The 11074-nt window shown below is 42.7% G+C and overlaps 1 protein-coding gene across 1 annotated transcript; it reads left to right on the forward strand.

Moving 5' to 3' along the window:
• Window positions 1–1716: 1716 nt before the first annotated feature.
• On the forward strand, window positions 1717–10099 carry MSANTD4 (Myb/SANT DNA binding domain containing 4 with coiled-coils). The gene is made up of 3 exons (XM_082484065.1): window positions 1717–1889; window positions 5794–6412; window positions 8124–10099. The coding sequence occupies exons 2-3, from the start codon at window positions 5957–5959 to the stop codon at window positions 8694–8696; spliced, it is 1029 nt and encodes a 342-aa protein (XP_082340191.1). The 5' UTR covers window positions 1717–1889; window positions 5794–5956; the 3' UTR covers window positions 8697–10099.
• The last annotated feature ends 975 nt before the right edge of the window (window positions 10100–11074 follow it).

Consider the following 11074-nt stretch of genomic DNA (forward strand, 5'->3'; position numbering starts at 1 on the left):
GCAAGGAAGCAGAGTCTGGATTTAATGAATAAAATACACATAAATTACACATACATTCAAGACGGTTCACATAAACAAAGAAGGTCCAAGGATTTTTGTTGGAGGAAGCTGGTATATACTAAATTATAATATACTAAGTGTGATAAATAGTCTCCGTAATACTGGAATAACAATAGGGAGAGAAAGTAGAGCTATTTAGAATTATGTGCACAGGTACCGTAAGAAATCATACGCTTCCTAGTTCAAATTATTCTAATGGACACTAGTCATATTTTGTGGTTTTGTGCTTCACAATATAAGAAAGATAATCAGGTATAATTAGCACTAATTATTTTTGCAGAGTGGCAGAGGTTCAGACTGCTAATGACTTTCCCTCACTATCATTTTTCCACCTGCTTGCACCTGCATCTAATTTGAACTAGCTTGCAAGACCTTTAGGGCACACTCACATCTTATTTCTGAGCACTGTCAAAATACTGGTAATAATGTAAGTTGAAGCTTAGTTCATACATAGGCTTTAATAAGAAATATCTCTGTCTAATATATTGCCAGCAATGTGGCATAGTCTTGCTACCCTTCTCCTTACTGTTTTCCTTTTTAAATTTTTATGATATTCAGTACACAATGGCAAGTATGGCAGCAAAACTATCATTACCTGTAAATAAGCTGATAAATTCATAGCCTTTCCACATTTAGTTTCTATAAATATTTTCAGGAAGTTCACTGCCAGAAATGTTGACCGAAACTGAAAAATACCATTTTAAAGGAGATTTGTAGTTTCATCATCACAAGTATCATCACTAGAAGCTACATTAATCAAATAACCTCTCCATCCAGTGAAAATGCTCAAGTCCAAATACTGAATACAGCCCAGAGCTTGGATTTGAAAGGAGTCAGCAAGTAATTGTTAATAAATATGCAAAATAACATATACATGCATCAGGTTAGGCAGAATAGAGGTTGCAAACTTCAGAAAAAAAAAATAAATCTAGTTATCTACCTGCAAGTAGCGCCTTAAGCCTGCACAAAGGTTATGTTACCAAGGTAACAGGATGCAATACAAAGAGCAAGCGCCAGACGCTTCATGCATGGCTGAGGAGGTAACAAGGAAGAGCCCAAGAACACAAAGCTCCACAAAAGCATTTCACATGTATATTCACCTACATTAACGACACGGTGCCTTACATAAGCAGCACTTTTCAGAAGACAATTATTTATTACAGTAATGTTATTATTTATCTGCCATCCTAAGCCCACTGGCCACACTGGCTCCGGCTGCTGCTTTCACATTGCTCCTGCACGGCCGCGCAAAGGCCCACGGCCCAAACCCCCTCCCTAAGGCCGAGCCTGCGCTCACACAGCGCGCCAGGAGGAGGAGGACCAGGAGGCCGAGCTTCCCTCTCGCTTATAGACCGCCGCAGAGAGGCACCCGCCCTCTCCCACCGTCCCCAGGCCTCTGTCACGCCGCACCGCCCACCCAGACAAAGCAGACGGGACGGCGGCAGCGCTGAGACCGCCCTGTCTGGCTCCTCCGTGAGCCAGCAAAGTCTCCGCCGCCGGAAGCTCATTGAGGGAAGAGGCGGGCCTTGACAGTTATTCGCCAATCACCGGCAGGCATTGGGAAGACAAGCAGCGACTGCAGCCAATGCTGTCTGGGGACCGCGCACGGTGGTGGCCCCGCTGGGAGAGGAGTTGCCGCGCTCCAAAGCGTATGTGGGGAACACCGGTCCGCCTGGCGCGTCAGGGTAGCGAGGAGGCGGGGCAGTGAGAAGCGGCGGACACGGACCGCCAATAGGCGTGCAGGAAGGACTGACAGGCACGCAGCTCACCCAACGGGAGGGCGGTGGCTGTGAAACAGCCGGCGACCCGGCGGGGAGAGTTGGGCGCAGGTGGGTAGTTCGCGCGGTCCCCGGGGACCCGAGCGGGGCGGGGAGCGGGCCCAGCCCGGCCCGCGGTGGGGCTGGTGCCCGCTCGGGGTGCAGGCGGCCCCCGGCCCCTTGGCGGCAAGGGGGGGCGGGGGGAGAGCGGAGGGGCTTCGTCGCTATCGGCCTCCTCGGTGGTGCCGCGCGGAGACCCTCCTCCCGGGAGAGTCGCAGGGGCCCTCCCGCGGGTCAGCTGCCGGGCAGGGGAAGGCCCTGGGCGGCGGTGCGGGTGGGGGCCGCGGGCCCGGCTTCTCCCCGGGGCTCAGCGCGGCGGGGGCCGCCCTGGCGGAGCGGGCCCGGCGGGGCGCGGGGAGGAGGGGGGCGGCCGGGCCCTCGCCGGCCTTTGTTGCCTTCCTGGGCCTCCCCGCGGGGCTTCCCGCGCCTTGTGGCGGCAGCGGGTGGGCCCCGCAGGTCGGCTGGGCCGCCTCCCGCCCGCGGGCTGGGCTGGGCCGGGCCGGGCCGGCCTTCGGCCCTGCTCCGGGGGGAGGTTTTGTGCCGTCCGTGGCCATTGCTGGTTTAGGGGAAGGGGAACTTCCGACTGACGGATCTGTGGGTTCAACATCCCGAGTCCGCAGCTGCTTTCCGCTCTCGGTACTTCCTCTCTGCTCCGTTGAATTGTCCTTTGAGGTGGTGTTGGTTCCCTTTAGCGCTTCGCCTTTTCAGGTGCTCACACCGTAAGCTCCTGGCATGGAGGACTGTCTGCTGGTGGGCTGTGTTCCGCAGAAGCCACATCCTCCTGTGTACTACAGCCTCTCTTACTACAAAAGCATGAGTTGTTCCAAGCCAGCGTAGCCAACCGCTATGAATCACATTCGAAGTTTTCCGGAAAGCCCTAGGTTTTAGTATCGTGCAAAAATCCTCAGACTCTCAAATGTTATTTAAACAAAATTTAGGTAGCAGCCTCTCCTGATTTAGAGGTGGTGTGTTTTTTTTTTTTCAATAATGAGCTCTGAAAGTCTAATAAAAAAAAAAAAAAGGCAAAGCATCGAGGCATCATAATTAAAATATGCCTTCTGTTACCTTCATAGTGGTGTAAGTGGCTTGATCTGACCAAAAGATATTTTCTTCTATACTTTTTTCTGAGTGAACAGCCCATCTTCCCAATTGGTGCACTCAGCAAATATTGTTTGCTGTGGATTCCTCCACTAAAGACACTAAAATGCAGAGCAGTTATAGTTCTGATTTCAGAAAAAGCATAATGCCTGTCTACTGTTGGTGTTTTTTTTTTTTTCAAATGTATGCATTTCATGTTTTAGACTTCATATCAAAGGAAAACTTAAACATGCTGTATGCTATGTTTTTGTAAATTATGCTTTTTTTCTGTAACTATCTAGAATGTGTACAAATCCTAGCTTATTACCATTCCTGTCCCTTATATACTTTGATCATGTAACAGTTCATTTTTCTGCATTAAAGAGTAATACCCTGGAGACCATCTAGCAATGTCAGAAAACAGAATATCCCAAACCTCAGCTTTAGTTAGATAGTAATGTTTTTTTAGTTAATATATCAGAAAGGTAAACAGTCCCTCAGTGGAGTTGATCTAACTCTGGGAGTCTATATACTGTTAAGACAATTCATTAACAACCATTTAGATTAATAAGAAAGGAATTGCCTTTAATGAGGCAATATGCTTTTAAAAAGGTAATAGTTAGAAAAGGTAAGACGTCCCTGCCAATTGAAAGTTAGTAGTCATGAATTTTAAAATAGGTAGGCGTTGCTGCTGTTTTACTGGGAAATTTAGGAGCTTGTATCAGACGTATTCTATTTTGACACATAGGTCAAGAAATTATTTGCCATATTAATAGAAGAGCCCTAATGCTGTAATTTGCATTTGAAAAGCACAGCAAGTACCAAATAATTGATTTACTGCTAGATAAGTAAATATGATACCACTTCCTTGAAAACCCAATGTATCTTTATGTGGCAAACTTAAAATAATGAAGGTTATGGGAGATGCTTAAAGGTCAGATAAAGGTCTCAGAAAAAAATCATGTAATTCTAGCAAATACAGTGCTGTGTTGTGATATAAATCTGACTTTTTAAACCGCAACTTTTTTTTTCAGTACTGCTCATGTGGAGTTAGATGTCTACGTTAAAAGAGTAGGTTATATTATTTTTTTAAATAGTTCCCTTTTCTCAAAACCAATTAGTATTTTATTTTCAGAAGGGCAGGGAGTTTCATGCATCTTAAACAGCAACATGCAGCTTCCAACTTGAGTCTGAGGAGTCAAAGGTGATGGATAACTGCATGGGAGCACTGCAGAGTGGTCCATGCTGATACATGCTCATGCTTTATGCAATTGATTTCTTCTTGGGACTCGGTTGTGCATATTTGCTAGCTAGTAACCATTGGAAGTAAATGGATTCACAGTGAGGGCAATATTTTAACAAGGAAAAGTAGTAAACCAGTTTCCGAAGTGCAGCGTTTTAGAAAATATTTGATGCCAGCATGCTTACATGTTGGGTACAAAAGAATGTTGCTTGATACGGAAAACTTTGAAAGTGAACCGCTTATTTACAGTCAATAGCACATAGTTTAGACATCGTTCTTCATCTCCTATCATGTGCATTATCCCCCAAATAGAGGGGGTTTGTGTAATATGTTTATGTGTATGTTTTAACCAAGTTTAGCAGAATCACTTAGACATTTAAAAGTCCTTTGTAGCTGGGAGAGGGAAGTTATTTAAGGATTAAGTCCATTAGTCGGTAGCAATCGAATGTATAATCTGCAAGCCATTTGCATCAGGTGGACAAAAAGTCAATACTAGATTAATAGTAAACAAACGTCACAGCTTGAAACTGTAAGTACTGTATAGTGAATCATTCGCCTACTTGGTTCAAAGTCTTTTAAACCTACCCGAGGTGGTAGGTAACATGGTACAAAAGAAAGTTCAAAATAAATCCTAAATTCAACCATTACCAAGCAGTCTGTGACCAAGAAGTACTTTTTATTCTCGGTCTGCGCTTTCAGTTGTTCTGGGTTTTTGTTTAGGTAATATGGTCTATGATATATTCATCACTGCATTGGTAGTCCCCTGTTTCTCCCACTCAGACTTTCCACTTTATGTACAGAGTTGCACACAATCTGTCAGGTGTGTTATGAGGTTCAGCTTTCTTCTCAGCATCAGGCACAGGACCATCTATCACTGAGGCTAGAGGGCTGGACACCTGCCATCACATCTGACATGATGCGTTGTGCAGTGTGAGAACGGTAGAAGAAGGCTTTACCATGGGCATGTAGTGACTTATTCCTAAATCTGTTTCCTGTTATAACATCTCTAATGCATGACATTTGTTTAAACTGGTAGTTACTTCCTGACATTCAGCAGAATTGCTCCAGTTCTATTTCTGTGATTAAGATAAGAGCCTCTAAAACATCAACTTTTCAAATTAATCTACTGGGTGTGTGGAAATGGTGTCTCATTTAAAATGTGTCTCAGAAATTTTGGTCCCCTAAACATTTCATGTTTTTCAAGTAATGATACAACAATTTTAGTTTCTTTGGGATTTTTTTGAGTTTAACATTCAAACTTAAATGTGTCTGTCAAATTTCAGCCTGAAGCAAATCCCAACTGGCAAAACTCTTAAGAGTTGAAGGAAAATAGCTATATTTTTGTAATGGAAATATCAACTCAACCTTAACGGTTCATGACATGGATATATTAACGGATTTATAATGCAATGAGATTAGAGAAGGTATCTATAGTTACTTTATATTCAGAGTTTAACAAAATGGTTTTCTTCTGTCGAATGAAAGATCAGTTCAAAATATGCATTCCTTAAATGATGACTTAGGAGTCAAATTCGTTAAATGAAAATATACAGTGTATACCTTGGAGATTTATGTTGTTTGCTCTTTTTCTCTTAGGAAGCCTGACAAATAGGAATATGCTACAAAGTGAAGAGAAAATTCACTTCACGAGAAGTCTGCTTTCATTCACTTTTAAATTTTATTTGTATTAATAACTGATTAGTCTCAGATCATCTCTGTAGTTTCCTGTGGTGAAATTACTAGGTTAAAGCTGGAAAAAATGAAACAATTAAAAAGAAAAAGAAAAAGCAATTTTAGCGTTCAGGAAACTCAAACTCTCCTTAAGGAAATCAGAAAAAGGAGAGAAGTACTCTTTTCAAAGCAACTTAATTCAACAATTAATGAGATGAAACGGAAAGCTTGGGAGGAAATAGCAGAATGTGTAAATGCTGTGGGTGAAGGAGAACAAAGAACAGGGACAGAAGTGAAAAGGCGATACCTTGACTGGAGAGCACTCACGAAGAGAAAACGTCTGAATGCGAATATCAAGGTAGTAGGTGCTGGCTTTCACCTTCCTTCATCCAATTTAGATGACTCCCTCAAAGAAGACATGGATGAGAAAATGGGATTTGCAATTGAATCAAGTTTTGAATGGCAGAATATCACTGACTTCAGAGAAACAAGTAGATCTTTAACAGAAATCAAAGTAGAAGAGGAGGATCCGCAGAATTTTGAAGTGAGTGACAGATACTAGCTATATGCAATACGGCCATCATTTCACTTCAGCATGAGGCTTTTTGCTGTGTTTCTTTATAGCATCTGTTTCTGGTTTGGTTTTGGTTTTGTTTTTTTTTTTTTTTTCTGAATGTGTGAATTAAAGAAACTGTAGAAATAAATATGTTTCAGAGAGGTGGTTTTCAAATCTAGCAACTTGCAATTGTGTGTAAGGTCTCGGATGTTGATTATTAAATTTATATCCCTCAACTTTGAATGTGTATTTGCACATATATTTTCCATTTGCATGTGCCATACATAAGAACTAGTTCAGTCAGTAGAATGAAAATACACTGTTGAAGGAAAATGGTTATTTTAATACTTAGGTAGGATGGATGGATGAATGGAGAAGAGAAAGGCACCTCTTTAAAAAATGGAAGTATATGTTACCTCCAGGTACAGAAAGAAAGAGAACAGAGAAAGAGAGTACTGTTTGCATTTCTTAAAATGAACCCACAAGAGATGAAAATATTACCTGATTAAGTCAGTCAGCCATTCCTGTCAGAATTCTTGTGTGAATTCGACAAGTAGCTGTGGATCCTGTAGACAGGTTGTTACTCCCAAGTAGTATTGCGACTGCCCAGGGGTAGGCAGCCAGCTGGAGTGAAGTCAAATGTTTGGATAATTTTGTTGTGCCTGTGCAAATGTATACTTCTCATTTCAAAAAGGGGTACTCAAACAGGTTTGGGTTGGGTTGGGTTGGGTTGGGGTTTTTTGGAGGGGGAGGAGGGGAATCAACTCTTGTCTTAGCTCAGTTGAGATGTGTGCTGGGAAAAAGATCAGCATAAGCTGTTAAATGGTACGAGACTGTTTGACAACTGCTGAAGAACAGTGTCTGTCTGCTCTAGTGCTATAGGACTGGCAGTGGCTCTCATTGTGTTAAGATTTTTCTGAACCCATATCTTCCTCAGTTTGCCTTTTGTTTGCAGCATACTTAGTGGGAGACAGTTATCCCTTGTGTACTATGAATTTGTAGCACATAAGGGCTCTAATTCTGCATGAGTTGTTACAGTCCGCCAAGAGCAATGGTCGTAACCACATAGTCATCTGCATCATAAATAACTTTACAGCAAATGTGATAATACAAAATTGGTTAAATAAATCCTGTTTATTAATCCACTTAAAATAGTGTGAAGGGTTAGGAACATGCGCAAAATGTCAGTGTTAAATGTGTTTTTTTCAAAATGGAATCCTCAAGTTAGTGAAGGCTGGGTTACCTTACATACTGCGTAGCCTGTGGGTCCAGCTACTCTGATAAGTAATTAGTCACAACAAATTCCTAGTGGCTTACGTAAATGTCACCCAGCTATATGAAAAGTAAGAACAGCATATGTTTTTTAGATCCAGTTTTCTATTAGTGATTCTGAATGCTCTGTAGTATCTGTTGTGCGTTATATTCTGTGTGTTCTTGCATGTCCACTGACAAGCTGATTCTCCATTTTTCATTACCAGATATTAACTTGCAGATAAAGCGTGTTTCGCTACCTGTGTAATGGTAGAAACAGTCTTTTGATCTAAAATGATTATTTCACAGCATGCGAGTTAAAACAGTTCTGAGTAGCTTTTAAGATTAAAAAACCCAATGTGTTCTTTTCAGTCAAGTTGTGTCTAACAAATTTATTGTAGCATAAAGACTGGAAGGTAATTCTTGTCTATTGCATTCCTCTCTGCAGTTTCCTATTGAGGAAGAAGAAATTTTGTCATCAGTTTTGCCAGATTCGAGAAACGAAAATGACCTCCCGGACTTTCCTCACATTGAAGAGTTTGGAAGTCTAAGCTCTGTTCAAGCTCGGCTAGCCTATGAAGATTCTCACTTGCTTATAAATCTGGAGAAGCAGAAGGTGGAGCTGGAGAAGCAGCGACTAGACATTGAAGCCGAAAGGTTGCAAGTGGAAAAGGAGCGCCTGCAAATTGAAAAAGAACGGTTGCGGCATGTTGACTTGGAGCGTGAGAGACTTCAGATTGAGAAGGAGCGACTTCAGATTGAATGGGAGAAACTCAGGCTAGAGACTCTGCGTGCTGAAAAGCCTGCCCTGGAAAGTGACCTCACCCAGACAGAAAAACCCATCGTGCAGCCTCTGGATCTAGAAACTGAAAAGCTAAAACTTGAAAAAGAACGTTTGCAGTTGGAGAAAGAGAGGCTGCAGTTCCTGAAGTTTGAGTCAGAGAAGCTGCAGATTGAGAAGGAACGCTTGCAAGTGGAGAAGGAGCGCCTTCGAATTCAGAGGGAGGGTCACTTGCAGTGAACTTTTCAGCTGAAGTGTTAATGTTAGTGTTTTGATGTTTGTAACATAGAGGTAGTTCTTTTCTTAATACTGAAACTGTCCTAGAGGCTTAACATTCTTCTGTTCAGAGTTGAACGTTGATGTTAAACTGAAAAAGAAAAAAAGAAAAAAAAAAAAAAAAAGAAAATAGAATGGTGCTCAACGTCAGTGTGCCTACATAAATGAGCTTGTGTGTGAAATTGCTTTTCAGTGTATCGGAACTAAGTGTTATGTTCTCTTGTCTTCAGTATTGTGTTGTATTAGTTTCCTGTCCTCCTCCCATAGACACACTGAGAAGAATCAAGGCTGAACCTTGTACTTTTTTCACTGTACTAACAGTAAGGAAGGGTCAGAATAAATCAACATATGTTGTGAGGACATAGTGGTGACGATAACACACACAGTAAATAAGTATAAGTTAGACAGAACACAGTAACACAGAGTCATGATTCAATTGATTCATTAAACATAATTTCCCCTTTTTGTTTGTTTTCCACGCACACAATTGGAAAGAGAGTTCAAGAATTATCTAAAAGTGAAAGTACAAGCTAAATTCACTGCAGTTGTATTTGCTGTTATTCCATGGCTTGAACTGAATGGGAGTGAAGAAAATAGTATTATTCCTTTTGCGTGAAGTATTTGTACTAGGTAAAGTTACACATCAACCATGCCTACTGTAAGCTGGACTGTTGGTTGCACCAGGTCATTAGTAACATTATATGGAATATAGCACCTGTGTTAGCGTAGTGTAGGGACTTACTGATTGCTCAGGCGTGCTATCTGATGGGTCTGGGATGACACCCTGAAGTTAATTGCTCAATGTGGTTTGTTCCTTGAAAGACAGTAGCTGGTGATGGGAGTCTCAGGAGTGGAGCCACGGAGGCTGAGCACAGGCTAAGGAGTGCTGAGCTTGAACACTTAATGCTTGAACATGGTTGTTCTACCTGGCCAGCACTGAGGTCGTATCCACGAGGCAGCCAGAAGAGGCTTCCATGGCTGATGCCATATAGTATGTTTTAATTGGACAAACAGAAATGGTCAGTGCTGAAGGCTGTCAGTATTTTTCATAAGCAATGTGTTCATTTAAAATAAAAAAAAAAACACACCAAGGAAGCTTTCTATTATTTCATATGTTTAAATCCCAATGGAACCAGACTTCACATTTCTCATCTTTCTGCAAGCAACTATCTTGTTGACTCAGTTTGAAACTTAGGACTGTGAGAATACTAAATCTGAGTATATGTTGAGTGACTTACATGGATTCTTGTGCAAGTAAATATATTTATACCACTACAGGATTACTTTTATGCTGCAAAGAAAACGTTATTTTTCTACTACTGAATCAAGTGTGCTTCTACAGTGGAAATAAATTTGACTGCTACAGTCCAAAATTGATCTGGAGTCTGTGTTTCTTCACAGAGAAACGGCTATATATGAAGAGAAGTCTGGATACTTAGCACTACAGCACCCCAAAGTTGCTGGTGCCTGGTATTCCCTGTGTAGTAAATCGGAGAGATGAGGCACCTCAGAGTAAGACTTAAACCAAGCGGCGCTTACCTGAGAATGGAAAAGGAAGGAGACACAAACCAGCTGGATAGAAATGCCCCGAGGGGAAGTGTATCTGAGGTTGTTCTTCCTGACCGTGGTGGGTTGACCCTGGCTGGATGCCAGGTGCCCACCAAAGCTGCTCTGTCACCCCTCATCAGCTGGACAGGGGAGAGAAAGCAATGAAAGGTGTCAGGTCGAGATAAAGACAGGGAGAGATCACTCGCCAAGTACCATTGCAGGCAAAAAACCCCTCATCTTGGGAACATTAATTTAATCTATTACCAATCAGAGTGGGATAATGAGAAATAAACCCAAATTTTAAAAACACCTTCCTCCCACCCCTCCCTTTTTCCCAGGCTCAACTTGAGTCCCAATTTTCTCTACCTCCTCCTCCTGAGCGGTGCAGGGGGACAGGGAATGGGAGTTGTGTGCAGTTCATCACATATTGTTTCTGCTGCTCCTTCCTCCTCAGGGGGAGGACTCCTCACACTTCCCCTGCTCCAGTGTGGGGTCCCTCCCACAGGAGACAGTTCTCTGTGAACTTCTCCAATATCTTTCCCACAGGCTTCAGTTCTTCATGAACTGCTCCACCGTGGGTCCCTTCCACAGGGTACAGTTCTTCAGGAACAGACTGCTCCAGTGTGGGGCCTCCACGGGGTCACAAGTCCTACCAGCAAACCTGCTCCAGTGTGGGCTCCTCTCCCCACAGGTCTCGCAAGGAGCCTGTTCCAGCACGGGCTTCCTGTGGGATCACAGCCTCCTACGCATCCACCTGCTCCAGCATGGGGTCTTCACGGCCTGCAGGTAGATAT

Source organism: Vanellus vanellus (genome assembly GCF_965231255.1).
Source record: "Vanellus vanellus genome assembly, chromosome: 1".
In the NCBI taxonomy this organism is placed as follows: Eukaryota; Metazoa; Chordata; class Aves; order Charadriiformes; family Charadriidae; genus Vanellus; species Vanellus vanellus.